This window comes from Nycticebus coucang, chromosome 16, assembly GCF_027406575.1.
Source record: "Nycticebus coucang isolate mNycCou1 chromosome 16, mNycCou1.pri, whole genome shotgun sequence".
Taxonomy (NCBI): domain Eukaryota; kingdom Metazoa; phylum Chordata; class Mammalia; order Primates; family Lorisidae; genus Nycticebus; species Nycticebus coucang.
The window spans coordinates 588,251-608,460 of NC_069795.1; the positions used below are offsets into that span (position 1 = coordinate 588,251).

At 48.8% G+C, this 20,210-nt stretch overlaps 2 protein-coding genes across 2 annotated transcripts in view; one reads left to right on the forward strand and one right to left on the reverse strand.

The window, feature by feature from the left end:
* Positions 1–20,210, reverse strand: part of COL6A2 (collagen type VI alpha 2 chain) — a 137,267-nt gene that overhangs the window by 61,826 nt on the left and 55,231 nt on the right. The window lies entirely within an intron of this gene.
* On the forward strand, positions 802–17,983 carry SPATC1L (spermatogenesis and centriole associated 1 like). The gene is made up of 4 exons (XM_053564685.1): positions 802–1,295; positions 7,305–7,655; positions 16,594–16,745; positions 17,462–17,983. Exons 1-4 carry the CDS (start codon positions 1,097–1,099, stop codon positions 17,786–17,788), a joined length of 1,029 nt encoding a protein of 342 aa, XP_053420660.1. The 5' UTR covers positions 802–1,096; the 3' UTR covers positions 17,789–17,983.

The following is a 20,210-nucleotide window of genomic DNA, read 5'->3' on the forward strand; positions in this document are numbered from 1 at the left end:
TGGGGCATCAGTAGGGTGTCTGACCAGACCTGTGTCCTGGAAGCCCATACACACTGCTCAGTGGGCACTGAGTACTGCTGCCCTGACTGAGGAGAAAGCCGTGGGTCCTGCTCCTAGGCTGGTCTCAGTTTTGTAAGGGACATCTAGGATTTAGAGATCACTTTTCTCCACAAAGCCTAATTTGAGACTCTTGGAAACAATGTCACACCACTTGGCTGTCCCGGCCCCTCCCGAACCCTCATACCCTGGCACCCTTGTGAGGGCATGGGGTGCCCAGTCATCAGGCTAGAGTGGTGGGTGGGTGAAGACATATTTGGACACATCCCTTCCTGCGAGGAAGAGGGGATGACCCTGCAGCTGTCTCCTGGCTGCTGACAAAACAAGCCCTTCAGAGCCAAGGAGCAGCGCCTAGGCAGGACAGGTTTCACAGGCTGACTGACTGAGGACTGACACTCATCCTGTAGCATGGCTGCTCCCTCATCTGTTGGTTGGGAAGCCTTCAGTCAGGACAGTAGTGGCTTGCAGTTAGTGATAGTTGGCGTCTGAGACACTCAGTGCTCATGGTCTGTGTGGTGGGCAGGCAGGGATGTGGCCAGCTGGTGGATTCTGGCCACCAGTCCTTCATTGGCCCCTCCTTCCTCAGATGTGGAACCCAGGGGCCTAGTGAACACCTGCATTCTAGACGCCACCCCAGGTACCCACAACACAGCTGGCCACCATCTGGCCCCAGACAGTCCAGAAAGGCCCTGGGTCCACTGCTGGGTGGGCAAGTGCTGAGGGAAGGTGGTGGCTCCAGGACATTGGCGTAAAGGCAGAGTCCCTACTGAGGCCGAGTGTTCTCAGGGTCCATCTCGCATGTCTTGGGCGTTTGCTCCAGGGGCCCTGGCTTCTCAGCTGTGTAGTCCATGGCAGGGGACGGGGTGCAGCCTGGGCAGCAATGCCCCTTTAAGGGCAGTGACATCACAAGGCGCGGAAGGCAGTGGGACTCCGCTGGGACTCCGTGGGACTCCGTGGCCTCGGCTGTGTCTGTGGGGCTGTGGGCTCGGGGTTTCCACCTCCATGGGGCTGGGCCCGCCTGTGAGCACCTGAGGACACCATGGCCGAGGGCGGCGAGCTGATGAGCAGGCTGATGAGCGAGAACGCGGACCTAAAGAAGCAGGTGCGGCTTCTGAAGGAGAACCAGATGCTGCGGCGGCTGCTCAGTGAGAGCTGCCAAGAGAGCTGCAGCCGCGGCAGGGACCTGCTCCTGCCCAAGACCCCCGCCTACCCCGAGGCCTGCTCCCCTGGGAGTGGAGGTGAGGACTGGCCCAGAATGGGGAGGTGGCCTGCCCAAGCAAGTGTCACGGGCACCCCCAAATCTGAGTGAGCCAAGACCATCTGCCCTTTCTGCTGTGCATCCCCAGGCACACTCCTGGTCAGCAGGGGTCCTATGCAGGCTGTAGACAGACACATGGAGAAGCCCCAAGCTACAGGGCAGCTCCTCAGGCTGCCAGGGCAGTTGAGCACAGGGGCAGGGACCAGCGGCAGGCACGCTGGCCAGAGCTTTGTGCATCTGCCATGCCACATATGCTCACCACCACCCACCAGAGCAAGCCTAGTGCTAGGGGCACCCGCCACAGAGGGAGGCCCTGCAATGTCAAGTCCAGACAAGCAGGTGGGCCTGTTCCTTGGAGGGCCAGTGGGGCCTCAATCCGGCTCACCAGTGTTGACTCCGACCTGCTAGGGCTTTTTACAGAAAACAATAAGGTTTGATCACTTTCTGCAAAAGTAGCTGATTCTATTTTAAAGGTTTTGTGGAGCAATTCCCTTCCATACATGTGATTTGGGTGTGGTTTACAGTATGACCCTCGGGGATGGAGCACACAGCCTCACCAGTACCCTGAGTACCCTGCTGTCTGCAAGTGTCCTGTGCCACTATAGGAGGCCAGCTCAGCTGCTGGCTGAGTGGATGCTCCAGGCCCTGAGCTTGGCAGGGTCACTTCCTGGAGTCCATCTCAGACACCCACTACTGCTCTGAGAAATGTGCCTCCAAGCATGCATAGCAGGTGGGAGCAGTGCTCTCCACTCCCTAGCTGTGACCAGTCCGTGGGGCCCTGCTTGGAGGTGTGGGCACAGAGCTCAAGACTGCTGGCATAGCACTGCAGCACCCTCAGTCTCCAGGGCCCTGATGAGGAGCTGGATAGGCACAGACCATACCAATGAAAGGACACAGGATTCAGCCAGTAAACCCAGGACCTGTGTCCCCACCAACCACTAAGCTCCCCGACTCTTGCCACTGAACATTTGCTAGAGGGCCTTATGGCTACGTGAAATCCTGCTGAGTGTTGGTACCAAGTTCATGGCTCAGAGTCCATGTGTTGCGGTGGCTGCAAAGGGCACTTACTTGTTTTCAAGTCTTGCTGGCACTAGGCAGCTGCCAAAGGGCACATCCCCCAGGAATTTCATTGGGCCGGGCCTCAGGGCCTCATGTGGTCAGCTGCCAGCTGCAGACAGAGTGCTGGGAGATCCCTTACTCAGTCCATGCTGTTCCTAGAGGGTCTGAGTTGGGGCCCCAGAGAGCCTGGACCTGCAGGACAAAGTCTCAGGGCAGGCCCAGCCACTCTGTGGGTAGTGCTTGGCGATATGCTCTGGGCCTCAGCGAGCATGGGCTTGAGAGGAGGGCTTTCAGCCTGGCTCCGTTCAGCAGGGCACACCTTGGCCTTCAGGGTTGGAGTTTGGAAAACCAGCTTGGCAAAAGCTGAGCTTGGCAAAAAAAGTATCTACAGAAGGACCACACAGCAGTGGTTCATGGGTTTCCAAGAGTCCCTTAGTGCCTGTGTTCAGTACAGGCTGCCCCCTTTAAAAGCCAGTTTCTCTTATTTAATTCAGTAGCATACTAATGTTTGAAGTTAAAGTTCTTTATCCCCTTGAAGTAAATAACCCTGCAAAAGTGTTTATTTTTATTTTTATTTATTTTTTTATTATTATTATTTTTTGAGACAGAGTCTCATTATGTTGCCTTTGGTAGAGTGCTGTGGCATCACAGCTCACAGCAACCTCAAACTCTTGGGCTTGAATGATTCTCTTGCTTCAGCCTCCTCAGCCTGCCACAACACCCAGCTATTTTTTGTTGCAGTTATTGTTGTTTAGCAGGCCCGAGCCAGGTTTGAACCTGCCAGCCCTGGTGTATATGGCCATCACCCTAACCACTGAGCAAGAGGCACTGAGCCAGGTTTGTTTTTTTTAATTTAGAGTTATTTCTTTTGGATTTATTTTTCTAAAAGTAGAATCACTGACTTAGAAGGAAGGAGTAAATTTTAAAAACATATTTTTTCTGTGATATTTTTTAATCTAGTCTTTTAAATATCCCTAGTGATTTCATATATTGCAGTTATATTAAGTTATTCTCCCCGCCCCCTTTAGGGGTGGAGATTGGATCTTGCTATATTGCCCAGGCCCGTCTTTTTTTTGAGACAAAGTTTCAAGTTGTCACCCTCAGTAGAGTGCCATGGCATCTCAGTTCACAGCAACTTCAAATTCTTGGGCTTAAGTGATTCCCTTGCCTCCGCCTCCCAAGTAGCTGGGACTACAGGTGCTTGCCAATAACAACCAGCTATTTTTTGGTTGTAGTTGTCATTGTTGTTTGGTAGGCCCAAGTTGGATTTGAACTCGCCAGCTCAGCTGTCGCTGAGCTATAGGCACTGAGCCTTTTTTTTTTGAGACAGAGTCTTACTCTGTCACCTGGGTAGAGTGCCACGGTGTCATAGCTCACAGCAACCTCAGACTCCTGGGCACAAATGAGCCTCCTGACTCAGCCATCTCAGTAGCTGGGACTACAGGTGCCTGCCTCAATGCTTGGCTTGTTTTTTTCTATTTTTGGTAGAGACGGGGTCTTGCTCTTTCTCAGGATGGTCTCAAGCGATCCACCTACCTTGGCCTCCCAGAGTGCTAGGATTACAAGCATGAGCCACCGTACTCAGCTGTTAATAAGTTTGTAAGGGCACTCAGCCATTAATAAGTTTGTAAGTTTGACAAGTTGACATAACACCCTTTAGGCATTTTATAGTAATTTGTTGCAATTACAGATGAGCCTTCTTTTCCAATAGTGTTTTCAGAGTGGTTAGTGTTGATGTGGTTAATGTCCTGGGTCCTGCCACTTTGCTGAGCTGTTCTATTCCACAGTGCTTCCCAGCTTATCTCTTACATTCTCTAAGTCTCCAAGTGTGTTCTTCACAGACAGTCCCTGCGCACAGGGTGGCTGGCAGGTGCACTTCTAACGTGTTCCTGGCTCAGCTCCTGCTCTTGCCTCAACCCTCGTGGGGCTCCCTCAGGGACAGGTAGGAGGCAGCTCTGGGAGGACAGTGCACTGGCCAGTGCTGGGAATAGTTCTTCTAGCTCCTAAATGTTAAAGACAAAAACGATTGAGAAAATGGTCATTTAGTTGAACTTTTATGACCATGTTTCTGTCTGTATGGGAGGTGGTGTTCCAGCTTTTTTCTGAGCCCGTCTATGGGATCTTGTTGCACAGCACAGCTGCTGGGCTTGGTGGCACCCCTGCCTCTCACCGTGTCTGTTTCTAATGTGTGTCTGGATGCAGTTTTGTGTGGTTATTTCTGGATTCTACTTTCCCAGGAGCCTGGCTAGGATTTCTCTTCTGGGGGTTGTCTTGTAGGAATTTGATACCAGAGTTGTGGCAAATTTTGAACCTTAACAGAGCATCTTTTAATTTTCCCATTGTTATTTATGATTTTGTCTATATGATTCAGGGATGATGAATTGTCGGGAAACTTGGCAGAGCTTGCCCCAAACCACCCAGGTCTACAGCCCTTTGGGGATAATTATTTTATAACTTTCAGATGTTTCTTCTTTTTTATTGGTTCATTTAAGTTTTCTACTTCTGAAGTCATTTTGTTGTTGTTGTTGCATTTTGGCTGGGGCCAGGTTTGAATCCACCACCCTTGGTATATGGGACCAGTGCCCTACTCACTGAGCCATAGGGGCTGCCCCCTACTTCTGAAGTCATTTAAAAGTAATGGCTGGCTAGGTGTAGAGGCTCACGCCTGTACTCCCAACATTTTGGAAGGCTGAGGCAGGAAGATCGCTTGACAGCAAGAATTTGAGACCAGCCTGGGCAACATAGTGTGACCCAGTCTCTACAAAAAATAAAATTACCCAGGCATGGTGATGCATGCCTGGGTAGTCCCAGCTACTAGGGAGGCTGAGGCAGTAGAATCGCTTGAGCCCAAGAGTTTGAGGTTATAGTGAACTATGATTGCACCCCTGCACTCCAGCCTCCATGGGAGAGAGAGGCTGTCTCTGAAAAAAAAAATAAAAGTAATTTTCCAAAAGATACTTTTTAATTAAAATTTTAAATTAAGATACAATGGTACAATTGAATCTTTTTTTTTTTTTTTTTGTAGAGACAGAGTCTCACTGTACCGCCCTCGGGTAGAGTGCCGTGGCGTCACACGGCTCACAGCAACCTCTAACTCTTGGGCTTACGCGATTCTCTTGCCTCAGCCTCCCGAGCAGCTGGGACTACAGGCGCCTGCCACAACGCCCGGCTATTTTTTTGTTGCAGTTTGGCCGGGGCTGGGTTCGAACCCACCACCCTCAGCATATGGGGCCGGCGCCCTACTCACTGAGCCACAGGCGCCGCCCGGTACAATTGAATCTTAATTAAAAATTAAGCTTCTGGTGGGAGACTGTGGGGGCCTCAAGGACTGACTGGGCTCCCATGTGGGCAGGAGTCTACACACTGATGACCTGGCTTCTTCTGAACCTTTTTCCCTTTTGGAAAACATTTCTGGGGACAGATTAGTTGGTTCCTTCAGAGGCACATTTTAAGATGCAATTTTTTTCTTTTTCTTTTTTTTTTTTGAGACAGAGTCTTTTTTGTTTTTTTTTTGTAGAGACAGAGTCACACTTTATGGCCCTCGGTAGAGTGCCCTGGCCTCACACAGCTCACAGCAACCTCCAACTCCTGGGCTTAAGCGATTCTCTTGCCTCAGCCTCCCGAGTAGCTGGGACTACAGGCGCCCGCCACAACACCCAGCTATTTTTTGGTTGTAGTTTGGCCGGGGCCGGGTTTGAACCCACTACCCTTGGTATATGGGGCCGGCGCCCTACCGACTGAGCCACAGGCGCCGCCCTTGAGACAGAGTCTTACTCTGCTGCCCTTGGTAGAGTGCCGTGGCATCACAGCTCATAGCAACCACCAACTCTTGGGCTTAGGCAATTCTCTTGCCTCAACCTCCTGAGTAGCTGGGCCTATAGGCGCCTGCCACAATGTCCAGCTATTTTTTCTTACAGTTGCCACTGCTGTTTTAGCTGGCTGGGGCTGGGTTTGAACCCACCACCCTTGGTATATGGGGCTGGCGCCCTACCCACCAAGCCACAGGCTCTGCCCTGGATGTAATTTTTTGATATAGCTCTTAACACCTTTTCTCCTATATATGTTTGCTTTATTGCAAAGAGAATAAACTCATGGGGGTAGAAAGGGATTTCATAAGTCATAAAAGAACAGGTAAATCAGCGTGACTAGGAGTCAGTGAGCTGTGCCTGAGCTCAGCAGCCAGGTCTGGGAATACAGGGTGCTGTAGAAGACATGGGAGCAGGAGCTGGGGGTGGGCACAGACTTCCACTGTGGTTTCAGAAAGCAAAGAATAAGAAACACACACACCCAGGCCCAAACAGGTATAGCTTGCAGGGGATGCCGTGAAGCGAGGAGGCGCCTTAAGAAAGCTGGTTACAGCTTTGTTTTCACAAAACCTGGAAAGAACCCCAAGCCCACCAGTAGGACAAAACATGAAAGGTCACTTTGTGAGTGTGTGTGTGCCCAAGTGTGTATGTGTGCCAGGAAATAGGTAAACAGAGAAGCTACTAAATGACTCAGCATGGACAAATCTCAGATAATGTTGCAGCAAAAGTTCTGTGCAGAATAAAATGTATAGGATGACACCATTTACATGTGTATAAAATTTAAAAGTGTATAGCAGAGCATGGTGCATGGCTGCACAGGGGGGCAGGAAGCACATGGGGCGTGCTTGCTTGCTGGATCTGTGATAAACTCATGGGGGTAGAAAGAGATTTCATAAGCCATAAAAGAAGGTGCTCCCCTTGGGCAGGGCAGGTGCCTGGGGCCACTTCACCCATGTCCAGCACAAGGCCTAGAGGGGAAAGAGGAGGTTCTGGAGCCAGGGGGACAGTGGCTAGCATCAGAGCTTGGGGTTGGGTGTGGAGGGCTCCTTAAGGTGCTTTCAGCCTTCCTTAGGACATCTCAGGAGCACCAACCTGACTATTTGCCCCTTTTCTCCCTGCTGCAGCTCCAGATTTCGGAAGGTTCACCAGCGTCCCCGACATGCCCTCCCAGCTGCAGACGTCCTCCCTGGAGGACCTGCTATGTTCGCATGCCCCCCTCTCCAGCGAGGATGACAGCTCCCCAGGCTGTGCAGCCCCCTCCCCAGCACCCTTCAAAGCCTTCCTCAGCCCTGCAGAGCTGCGTGTCCCCCGAGGTGCCGAGGGGACACTGTCTCCGCTCCTGAGCCCCCTGCAGAACTCACTGGTGGACAAGACCTTGCTGGAGCCCCGAGGACTGGTGCGGCCCAAGAAGGTGTGCTTCTCAGAGGCCAGCCTGCCTGCCGGGGACAGGCCCAGGAGGAGCTACTACCTCAATGGTATGTGGTGCAGGGTGCGGGGGCCCAGAGCACAGGGGGTGGGGTAAGCTGGGGGCCAGGGCCAAGGCCAGGGTTGTGTCTGTGCTAACCTTTTGCTCATCTTTTCCCCCAAAATGAGTCACTTATCTTCTTGGGGAGCTCGAAGTAGTTCTTCATGTATTCTGGCTACAAGTCTGTTTGGGGATGTATTTAGCAGACCCAGGCTCGGTCTGTGGCTTGCTCATTTTAACAGTGATGTTCAGGAGAAGGGAGGGTCCTGTAACCACCAGGCCTTCTTTTTGAAGCACATGCAGAGGTTATACTGGCTGCACACAGATTGCAACATTCGAGCTAAAATGTCTCTGTGGAAGACACTGTGATTCTTAAAGTAAACTGTCAAATGTGACCTGTAGGTTATCAGATGTAAGTCTATTCAAATTATCTATTTTTCTGTGTCTTTTAAAGAACTGGTCCATCTCACATAAGTTGTCAAATTTAATAAAGTTAATCCTTTTTCCTTTCCTTTTTATCCTTTTAATGTCTATAGGATCTCTGGTGGGGTCATCTCTAACTTCTCATAGTGGTCCTCTTTGTCTTCTTTCTCTCTTTCCCTAAGTCTTTCTAGAGATTTATCTATTGCATTGACTTTTTAATTTCAAGAGTAGATTTTTGGCTGGATCTTAGAGGGCCCAGGTTGGACTAGACATCATTTCTACAGCATTTCAGGTATTGCGTATTTCTTCTGATTAACTTAGGTTTTAGAGCAGGAAGGGGGAAGATTCCTGACCAGACAGATGCATTGGTACAGAGGAGCTGTACCTCTTCCTCCACACTCACTGCCCCAGCACCCGGTGTGGGGCATCTGTGTCTTATCCTTAACCCCTGCTGTGGTTGGGAAAGAAATATACCAGAAACTACAGAACATTGTTGAAAGAAGTTAAGGAATCCCTAAATAAATAAATAGAAAACTTTTTTTTTTTTTTTTTAGACAAGGTCTCACTCTGTCAGGTATAAGGTGCTGTGGCATCATCATAGCTCACAGAAACATCAAACTCCTGGGCTTAGGCGATCCTCTTGCCTCAGCCTCTCGAGTAGTTGGGACTACAGGTGCCTGCCACCACACATGCTAGTGTTTTTTATTTTTAGTAGAGATGTGGTCTCACTCTTGCTCAGGCTGGTGTCAAACTCCTGAGCTCAAGCAATCCACTTTCCTCAGCCTCCCGGGGTGCTGGGATAACAGACATGAACCATTGTGCCTGGCAGAAAAACATCTTAATGTATTAATGGATCACAAGACTTTAATATCAGGAGTGTCCAACCTTTTGGCTTCTCTGTACCACAGTGGAAGAATAAGAGTTGTGTATAATTTTCAAGATATCTGCCACCACAGATGAGCAAAAAAGTCCTAATAATCCTATTTAGGCAGTGGCCCACTTGGAGCCCTTTAAAATCATTGAGTAAGTCTCAAGTTTGTGATCACTAATACAGAAAGTATACATGTCTAAGTAATAAAATCTCTCTTTTTTGACTTTTTTTATTATAAAAGCAAAAGAAAAGTGGACAACGTAAAACTAGTGGGGAAATAACATTGTATCTGAGAAACTAATGCATCAATACCTGGTTTGATGGAAGTAGCTGCAGTTCTCAGTGAGTTCTCAAGGTGCTCATCAGATATTTTGGTTCTAATTTTACTCTTAATATGCTTCATTCTGGGAAATAGTTGCTCACAAATGTAGATTCTGCCAATCAGTGATGACATGAATAAGGCATGATTATGAAGCAAGGGACATTTGTCTCTGGGAAGACAGGACCTATAAAAAAAAGTCTAACAAAGAGCCATGATTAAATTTTTCTCTAAGTTGAATGTCAAATTGCAGCTCAATGCATTCCATTTGAAAATTGAGAGTTAACATACTTAAAAGTGACCGAAAATGGACTTGCAAATGTACCAAATATTAATTTTTTCCCTAGAAATCTTGAAATTTGTTATCAAATTCTTGTATCAAATTGAAAAGCAAGGCTGCATATTTTTTTGCTATTCACAGGACTGTGTTTAGCCAACGTGTGGAAATGCATAAAACTGTTTGCCTTAATTTGAACTTGCCATAATTTCAGTTTCATTTGGAAGGCTGTTATGGTTTGAAACATTGTATTGATAAATTGATTTTCACCTGTAAGATGCATGTTTAACTCATTTAAATGAGTGGTTAAATCCACTAAAAATGCTAAATCTGTAAGCCAGTTTTCATCATTAAGTTCAGACACAAATTTGGGTTTTGATACCATAAATGACTTGACAACATGTCACAAATCAGAAAATCTTTTCTATATTTGGCCTTGACTTAGCTCTCTTATTTCTTTTTATTTTTCTCATTGAAAAAATGTTTTTAATTTGTATTGTTGGGGATTCATTGAGAGTACAAGAAACCAGGTTACATTGATTGCATTTGTTAGGTAAAGTCCTACTTATAACTGTGTCCCACCCCCAAAAGACATGTCACACCCAAGACCCCCACCTCCCTCCCTCTTTCCCTCTTGCTGCTCTTCCCTTCTCCCACTCCCCTCCTTGCTTCCCTCCCTCTCCCCTCCCCTCCCCTCCCCCATATACTAGGTCATTAATTGTCCTCATAACAAAATAAAGAACATAGGATTTTTGCTTCTCCATTCTTGTGATGCTTCACTAAGAATAATGTCTTCCACTTCCATCCAGGTTAATACAGAGGATGTAAAGTCTCCATCTTTTTTAGTGGCTAAATAGTATTCCATGGTATACATACACCACAGCTTGTTAATCCATTCCTGGGTTGGTGGGCATTTAGGCTGTTTCCACATTTTGGCGATTGTAAATTGAGCTGTAATAAAAAGTCTAGTGCAAGTGTCCTTATGGTAAAAGGATATTTTTCCTTCTGGGTAGATGCCCAGTAATGGGACTGCAGGATCAAATGGGAGGTCTAGCTTGAGTTCTTTGAGGGTTTTCCATACTTCCTTCCAAAAAGGTTGTATTAGTTTGCAGTTCCACCAGCAGTGTAGAAGTGTTCCCTTCTCTCTGGATCCATGCCAGCATCTGCAGTTTTGAGATTTTGTGATGTGGACCATTCTCATTGGGGTTAGATGATATCTCAGGGTGGTTTTGATTTGCATTTCTCTAATAATTAGGGACAATGAGCATTTTTTTTTTATATGTTTGTTAGCCATTTATCTGTCTTCTTTAGAGAAGGTTCTATTCATGTCTCTTGCCCATTGATATATGGGATTGTTTGCTATTTTTTTTTTTTTTTTTGAGACAGAGCCTCAAGCTGTGGCCCTGGGTAGAGTGCTATGGCATCACAGCTCACAGCAACCTCCAACTCCTGGGCAAGCAATTCTCCTGCCTCTACCTCCTAAATAGCTGGGACTATAGGCGCCCTCCACAACACCCGGCTATTTTTTGGTTGCAGCCGTCATTGTTGTTTGGCGGGCCCAGGCTGGATTTGAACCTGCCAGCTCAGGTGTATGCGGCTGTTGCCTTAGCCACTTAAGCCACAGGCACCGAGCCTGTTTGCTTTTTTCATGTAGATTAATTTGAGTTCTCTCTAGATCCTAGTTATCAAGCTTTTGTCTGATTCAAAATATGCAAATATCCTTTTCCATTGTGTAGGTGGTCTATGTGCTTTGGTGGTTGTCTCCTTAGCTGTACAGAAGCTTTTCAGTTTAATTAAGTCCCATTTGTTATTGTTGCAATTGCTACAGAAGTCTTCTTCTTAAAGTCTTTCTTCAGGCTGATATCTTCGAGTGTTTTTCCTATGCTTTCTTTGAGGATTTTTATTGTTTCATGCCTTAAATTTATGTCTTTTATCCATCTTGAATCAATTTTTGTGGGTGGAAAATGATGTGGGTCCAGTTTCAGTCTTTTACATGTGGATATCCAGTTCTCCCAGCACCATTTATTTAATAGGGAGTCTTTCCCCCAGCATATGGTCTTGTTTGGTTTATTGAAGATTAGGTGGCTATAAGATGTTAGTTTCATTTCTTGGTTTTCTGTTTAATTCCAAATGTCTATGTCTCTATTTTTGTGCCAGTACCATGCTGTTTAGACCACTTTGGCCTTGTAGTACAGCTTAAAGTCTGGTATGCTGATGCCCTGGCTTTGTTTTTATTACTAAGAACTGCCTTAGCTATACGGGTTTTTTTCTGGTTCCGTATAAAACGCAGAATCATTTTTTCCAAGTCTTGAAAGTGCGATGTTGGTATTTTAATAGGGATGGCTTTGAATCTATAGATTGCTTTGGGAAGTATAGACATTTTAACAATGTTGATTCTTCCCAGCCATGAGCATGGTATGTTCTTCCATTTGTTAATATCCTCTGCTATTTCCTTTCTTAGGGTTTCATAACTTTCTTTATAGGGGTCCTTCACCTCTTTTGTTAGGTATATTCCTAGGTATTTCATTTTCTTTGAAGCTATGATGAAGGGGTTGTGTCCTTAATTAGCCTCTCATCTTGGCTGTTATTGGCGTATAAAAAGGCTACTGACTTGTGGATATTGATTTTATATCCTGAGACATTGCTGTATTTTTTGATGACTTCCAGGAGTCTTGTGTTTGAGTCTTTGGGGTTGTCTAAGTATAAGATCATATCATCAGCAAAGAGGGAGAGTTTGACCTCCTCTGCTCCCATTTGGATGCTTTTTATTTCCTTGTCTTGCCTATTGGATTGGCTAGAACTTCCAGCATTATGTTGAATAGTAATGGTGACAAAGGACAACCTTGTCTGAGCTCTCTTATTTTTGAAAAGTAAATTGCATTGCCATAGTCAGCATCAATACTTTTCAGGAATTCCTGGAATTGGCAATGACTCAATTTCTTGGCCCTCAGGAAATTCACAGTCTTGGTGACGATTTGCATGATGTTATTGATGTTATCCATTTTTAAAGCTTCTGAGTATAAATTTTCTTGATGTATTATATAGTGATACTTCATCAAATGTGAGTTTTAGGTGGCAATTGCTTCATCTTCTATTAATTTTATAAGTCCCTCTCTTATACCAACCATCACTGGGCACCATCAATAACTATACCAGGTATGTTGACAATGGACAAAGAAAGTTACTTTGGCATAGTCCAAGCTACTTGGGAGGCTGAGGCAGGAGAATTGCCAAAGCCCAAGAGCTGGAGGTTGCTGTGAGCTGTGACGCCATGGCACTCTACCAAGGGCGACAAAGTGAGACTCTGTCTCTAAAAAAAAAAAAAAAGAAAAGAAAAGAAAAAGAAAATCACTTTAGCATATATTTTTACTGCTTCTTATATATTTCTTGATTTAGTTGTGTGTTTTAATACAACCTTTCAAACCTCACCCTCTAGTTTAAAATATTTGTGGTCCTTATGGGTGTTACAATGCTGATGAGCACTGAATTTCTTTCTTTTTTTTTTTTTTTAGACAGAGTCTCACCTTGTCACCCTTGGTAGAATGCCGTAGTATTCACAGCTCACAGCAACCTCCAACTCCGGGGCTTAGGCGATTCTCTTTCCTCAGCCTCCCGAGTAGCTGGGACCACAGACACCTGCCATAACACCTGGCTATTTTTTGTTTGGCCTGGGTCGGGTTCGAACCCGCCACCCTCGGTATATGGGGCCAGCGCCCTACACACTGAGCCACAGGTGCCACGCCATACTGGATTTTAAAAAATAATAATAGATGGCTTGGCTCCCATAGCACAATGGTTATGGCACCAGCCACATACACCGAGGGTGGCAGGTTTGAACCCGGCCTGGGCCAGCTAAACAACAATGACAACTGCAACAAGAAAATAGCCAGGTGTTGTGTTGGATGCTTGAGAGGCTAAGGCAAGAGAATTGCTTAAGCCTAGAGTTGGAGGTCTACTGAGGGTAACATAGTAATATTCTGTCTCAAAAAAAAAAAAATAGATAAGGGACTGTATTTACTTTTATTATGAAAATTAATTGACAGGAAAATAGAAAGCAAGGTTTGGACCCTTCTGCATCTCAGCTGCTGGTGCAGGGCCAGGCAGAGGCCAATTGTAAAGTGCAGTGGGTGATGGGTGAAGCAGTTTCTTCACACATTAATTAAGTCCCTTAATAAGAATGCTCATCTGACTTCTAAACAACAATTAGTCGCCTAACATTGATAATCTCTGCCTCACCAAGTCACCACAAGCACGTGTAACATCTGATGGTGTCAATTTGACTGCGCTTGTAATATAACACGGTGGAAGCCTCACATGCTGTAAAATGGGTTCTCATGCGCATGAATAGTGAGAGCATCCCACGTGTTTATTTCATGTGACCTTGAGACACAATGTTGTCATCTACAAAGTTCATGCTCAAGAACTGTGCAATCGAGTTCCACAAAAAAATCACAAAGAAAATCTCCTAATGTTTTAAGTAAGTTTATGATTTTATGTTGGGCCACATTCATAGCTATTCTGGGCTACATGTGGCCCTCCAGCTGTGAGTTGGACACCTCTGCTTTATACTATTGAAGACTGTGTGATACTTTCATAAGGACAGACAAATCCATGGAATAGAACTGAGAGTTCAGGAACAAGCCCACATATTCGTGGTTTTTGAGAAGAACATCAAGACAGAACAGTCTTTAGCAAATGATGCTGGGGCAGGTGGCCAGACACAAGTAGATGAAGGAAGTGGGATCCTTACTTCATAGTACACACAACAATTAACTCAAAATATGTTAAAGCTCTACAGTCTAACAGAATTGAGACCATAAAATTCTAAGAAGAAACATAAGATTAAATCTTCTCAACCTTGGCCAAAAGCCCAACCAACAAAGGAAAACTAGATAAATTGGACTTTATCAGAAGCAAAACCTTTTTGCTTTGACAGACAATATCAAGAGAGTAAAAAGTTAGCCTACAAAATGGGAGAAAATATTTGTGAATCATGTATTTAGTATGGGACTGGTATCCAGAATAGGAACTCACACAACTCAACAGTGAAAGGACAAACAATCCAGTTAAAAATGGGTAAAGGACTTGGATTTATCTTTCTTTCTTTTCTTTCTTAATCCTGCTGGCTCTGGAAACAAATGTGAGGGCTTTCTGGAAAGTATCCAGCCCTGCAATATGAAAGAGAAACATACATGGCTGGGTATTTTCTGGACAGGCCTTGTATATATTTATTTCTTTAAATATATTCCATATGTACATAGATAATAAGCACATATAACAATACTCAATATCACTTTCATCAGTGAAATGCAAGTGAGAGACCACTTCCTATTTAGTAGGATGATGTGATAAAAAGATGGACGGTAACAGGTGTGAGATGGAGGAACTGGAATTGCACACCGAGCTGACAGGAGCACACTATGGTGTAGCTGCTCTGGAAAACACTTTGGCAGCTTCTCAAAAAGTTACACGGTTACCAGGTGGCCTAGCAATTCCATTCCTAGCTACATGCCCAGAGAATTGAAAGCCCACGTTTACATAGAAACTACTACATGGTTTACTACCACTCATCAGCAGCCCACATGCCTACCAGCTGCCAAATGGCGCTTGTACAATAGACTGTTATCTCGCCACGACAGGCATGAGTGCTGACATGCTGCAATATGGATGGGCTTGAACACATCAAGCTGGCTGAGTGAAGCAAGTCACAAAAGGACACATATAATGTAACTCTACTTACATGGCATGTCTGGAACAGACAAACATGTAGGGACAGAGATAGATTAGTGCTTGTTGGGCTGGGGAAGGGATGGGGGCGTGACTCTTAGCAGGTGCAGTCTGGTTTATATGTGAGGAGACTGTTCTGGGATTAGTGGTGATGGTTGCACAGCTCTGCAAATAGAGTAAAAGCCTCCGAAATGTCTACTTTAAAAGAGTGAATTTTATAACATGAATTTTTCTAGTGAAAACATTTTTAAATGGCCAGACAGGTAGTGTGTCCATTGCTAGCCTCCATTGCTAATCTGTAGTGGGGTCCGAGGCTCCTCTCACATAAGGACCAGAAATGCTCCAGCAGTAACAGACAAGCAGTTGGGATCCCAGAGAACTTGGGGCCTGGTGGCTTCCTTCTGATGGGTTCCAGTGGTCTCAGGGTCAGGGTGGGGATGAGGGGGGGAAGTTGCCCAGAACTTGGTAGAACTTTACTAGGGGAACCTGCCTTCCTCACTGGCTAGAAGAAGCCAAGGTCATGGGCAGCTGTACAGTTCATCCTGGGATGAGGGAACCAGAGGGGAGCAGGGCCTGGATTGTCGTCCTGACCCAGTACAGTGCCCAGCTCTTCTGTCCTGGCCTGTCCAGGGCAGTGTCCAGAGCACCCTTTGGGAAATGTTGGTGTAGGCAATCTCCTAGGGATGTACTTGCTGGCCTTGCTGGGCAGGGAGGTGGCCTGGCCTCTGGTCTTCCCTGGCTCTCTCTTGGGTGGCCTCATTTGCCACCTTTGGAAGTAGCTGTGCTCACATGCATGGCTCTTCATACATACCTGCAGGGCACGGCTATCTTTGAGTGTCCTAAGCTATGTCATGGAGATAATTTAAAACATCTCCTCCTACCACTCCAGCCATCCTCTCCATAGGCATAGGGCAGAGAGAAACAGTTTTATCATTGGATAAAATTAAACCAGCCTTCAATGCCCAGAGGTTGCCAAGACTGAGAGACCCTCACCCACCCTTTCTCCAGGCCAGGAGGTACCTCTGTCATTAGCAGAGGTCATACCCAGCCTGGAACAGGGGCAGACCCCCAGCAACAGGGGACAAGAAAACAGGCCAGAAGCTCACCAGGCTTCAAAAAAGTCATTGACACCCGAGGGGGCAAGTTTCCCCACTCAAAGAACAGGGAGTGGGAAAAGGCATTTTGCCCTTCGGCAAGAAAAAGTTTCTTTGAGATTTGTGCTGACCCTGAGAGTGGAGGTGGGGTCTTTCTATAAATCTGGTCCTAGAGGGTGTGGGGGGCAGCTGCCCTCTCCAGCCACCCCCTCAGCCTGCCTCATCCCTGCCTCGCAGAGATCCACAGCTTCGCAGGTGCTGAGAAAGATGGGCGCATCGTTGGGGAGATTGCCTTCCAGCTGGACCGCCGCATCCTGGCCTATGTCTTCCCGGGCGTGACACGGCTCTATGGCTTCACCGTGTCCAACATCCCTGAGAAGATCAAGCAGGTGGGTCCTTGCCGGCCTCACTGCCACTTTGGGAGGCCTTGCCCAGGCCTGCCCTCAGCCCTGCCCCTTCCCTTGCCCACAAGGGCCAGAGGCCTCCCACACCAGGGATTGCCTGGCACTGCAGTGGGGTCTCCCTCTTAGATCACCTCAGTGTGCTGTGACCCCCATATATCCCTTCTGCAATCCTGTACTCCCACCCTCCCCAATGTGCAGCATGTGACCTGATCTCCCAGCCCCATGAGCTGTGACCCCCCCCACTGTGTCCCCAACCTCACTCCCTCCTGGGCTCCCTCACCATGCACTGTGACCCCTGGACCTTCCCCCCATGCCCCCAACTACCGCGCCCCGCCCACAGCACCACCTTCCTCCACCCCATCTTCCTTCCCAGTACTCTGCCTCTACCTCCCTCCACCTTCACCCTGCCCCACGTCACCCTGCCCCACGTCACCCTGCCCCACGTCCCCCTGCCCTCATCTCCCTCCCAATCTGCTCCCACCTCCCCTGGGCTTTGCCTCTCTACCTCTCCCCATCACCCTGCCCCCACCTCCCCTGTGCTCTGTCCCCCCCACCTCTCCACACCAGGGATTGCCTGGCACTGCAGTGGGGTCTCCCTCTTAGATCAGCACCCATCAGCACCTGCGCTGGTGTTCTGCCCCGACCTGGTCCCCTCTGCCCCAGCCTCCCCTCAACCTCACCCCTCCATGCTCTATCCTTAGACCTCCATCAAGTCTCTGGACGGCTCCGTGGATGAGAAGAAGCTGCGTGAACTGACCCAGCGCTACCTGACGCTGAGCGCGCGGCTGGAGAAGTTGGGGTACAGCCGTGACGTGCACCCGGTGTTTAGCGAGTTCCTCATCAACACCTACGGCATCCTGAAGCAGCGCCCCGATCTGCGCGCCAACCCGCTGCACAGTAGCCCAGCCGCACTGCGCAAGCTGGTCATTGACATCGTGCCCCCCAAGTTTCTGGGTGACGCGCTGCTGCTGCTCAGCTGCCTGTGTGAGCTCTCCAAGGAGGACAGCAAGCCGCTCTTCGCCTGGTGATGGCCTCCCGCAGTCCCCGTGCTTGTGCCAAACTTGGGGTCCACGTGCCTCCTTGCGCACTCCCCCCCCTGCAAGAAGGGCCACCCGCCCCGCCAACAGCAGTGCCTGGGAGGGGCCCTGGGCGGACCTCACAGCTGCCAGGCCCGCAGCCCGTGCCGAACCTGGAGGACCTGTTCACTTTATTAAAGTCGTCTGTTTACCTGTCTGCCTTCACCTCTGGCTCTTGGAGGAGGGTGCCTGCTCACCTCCGCCTGGAGGGAGGAGCTGGCTCAGGCAGGCAATTGCCTGGGAGATGACTAGGAAGTGCAGGGAAGCTGCAGTGTGCACAGGGGGACCCCAAAGTCACCTCCCTGCAGAAGCATGCCCATGACCAGGGTGTTTCAGAGGTGGAGGCTCATGTGCCCGGTGAGAGTGGTCTGAGCACTACAGAGTTGGCAACTCTGGCCAGGTGGGCTGGGTCTGGGCAGGGCAGAGCCCCTCCTGTGTAGAGGAGGATGGGCTGGGCCCCTGGGGCTCTGGCAGGTTGGCTTCACCGTGGGGGTCACCTTTGGGATGATGAAGCTCACAACGATAATGACCACATCCAAGCTTGGACTAGTACAGGGTGCTCAGGACTCGGGCTGCAGCCATGGGATCTCAGCCAAGTCTGCAGCCCCTGGGCTTGGGGCCAGCAGAGGTGCAATAAAGTACATCAGCTTTATTTTCATCAGGTGTGGTAGGAGGACCCACAGGTGACAATTGCCTTGAAAGGGGAGTTTTGGCTCATCAGGCCAGGCCTGGCCACCAGGGTACTTGCTGGCCAGTGAGGAAGTGGAGGACAGAGAGTGAGGCAAGGCTTTGTCTCCAGGCAGGTGGCAAGTCTGAGCAAGGGCTTGGGTCACTTGTTCCTGAGGACCCTTGGCTATCAGGAATCTAGCTGACCAGAGTACTTGGTGAGTGAGAGTCAGACAGGAACAGAGCCTGGCATAGGCACCGTCCTGGAGTTTGGCTGTGAGTTGGTGGCTGGGGGATGGAGGTGATGGAGGTGATCCCATGTGGGGCATCATGGCTTCACAGCCAGTGTGTTCCTGGTGACCCTGGACTAGTTCACACAGGCGGCTGTCACCAAGTCCTACAGACGGAGCAGCCCAGACCACAGATAATGGTTCTCTTAATCATGGAGATGGGAAGCTCGAGGTCAGGTACAGGAGGGCTGGGTCCTCCGAGGCCTCCACCCTGTGTCCTCACAAATCATCCCTCTATGAATCTGTGCCCTGTCACCTCTTCTTATGGGACACCAGTCTGATTGGATCAGGTACACCCTGATGACTTCATGACTGACGACTTCATGTTATCTTAATCTTTTTAAAGACCCATGTCCAAATCCAGTCACATTCTGAAGAGCTGGGGGTCGAGGCTTCAACAAAGCACTTTTGAGGAACACAGTCTGGCCCACACAGACCCATCCTCCCTCCCTGTCTCCAGATGTGGGCATGGCTGGGGGACTCTGTGCTCCCACCCCTGAGGCTTTCCGGGCCCCTCCTTGTCCCAAGCCAGCTGAGTGGCCACAGAAGGTTGGGATCCCCATAGGTCCCATAGCTGGGGATCTCAGAGATCTGGGTGCTCCTTGCCCAGCCCCATGGTTACCCCCATCACTGCTGGGGGACAAAGTACCCCAGATATGGTGGCACCTACTCTCAGGAGGGGCTTGTGGGTGGTGAGGGCACAGGGTAAGGGGTGAAGTTGACTACAGGCCAGGGCGTCCATGCAGCTAGGATACCTATGTAGCCTGTGGGCCCCTGATTAAGATGATTAAGGACTTCATGGGCAGTAGTGGAGCCTTGAGACAGGAGTTGGCCCTTCTGAGCCAGACCTGCTGCTCCGAACCTCCCCAGAGCCTCCCACCCTGGGGTATAGGAGCAGTGTAGGGAGAAGGGCAGGATCTCTTCAGGGGCCCCCAGCAGCCTGTGCTCACACCACATCCACATGTACACAGCAGTATGTGGTTTTAGCCACACACAGAGGTGCCATAGCATGCACACATAACATGCGCACACCTGTACTCTCCTGGCTGCCTGCCTCACCCCACAGTGTGTAGGGCCACCAGCTTTCAAGGAGATGTCCTGGCTCCTGTGTGAGGAAACAAAGGCCCTGAGAGGGGCACATGGAAGGTCACCCACAGGGCCACGTGGAGGGTTACTGGCAGGACCACATGGAGGGGCACACGATGGCCCTGGGCTGGGCATTCAAACCCACCTGGCCTGCTGGCTTGGCTAGAACTTCACCCCTTTAGGATCTCTTGCTCCTTCCTGGGGGACCCAGACCCCAGCCACAGAGCCCACCCCTCCGGCCACTGGCTTGGGTACAGGCCTGCCTGCCTGTGACTGCTCCTGCCTGTGACTGCTGGTTAATGAGCAGCCAGTGGGGAGGGGCTGTTCATAAA

Bases quoted from the DNA above. Each gene is read 5' to 3' on its own strand.
- SPATC1L (XM_053564685.1), top strand. From the start codon at position 1,097: ATGGCCGAGGGCGGCGAGCTGATGAGCAGGCTGATGAGCGAGAACGCG. The intron at 7,656-16,593 runs GTATGTGGTGCA...CCTGCCTCGCAG, and splicing joins GAGGAGCTACTACCTCAATG to AGATCCACAGCTTCGCAGGT. The intron at 16,746-17,461 runs GTGGGTCCTTGC...CTCTATCCTTAG, and splicing joins TCCCTGAGAAGATCAAGCAG to ACCTCCATCAAGTCTCTGGA.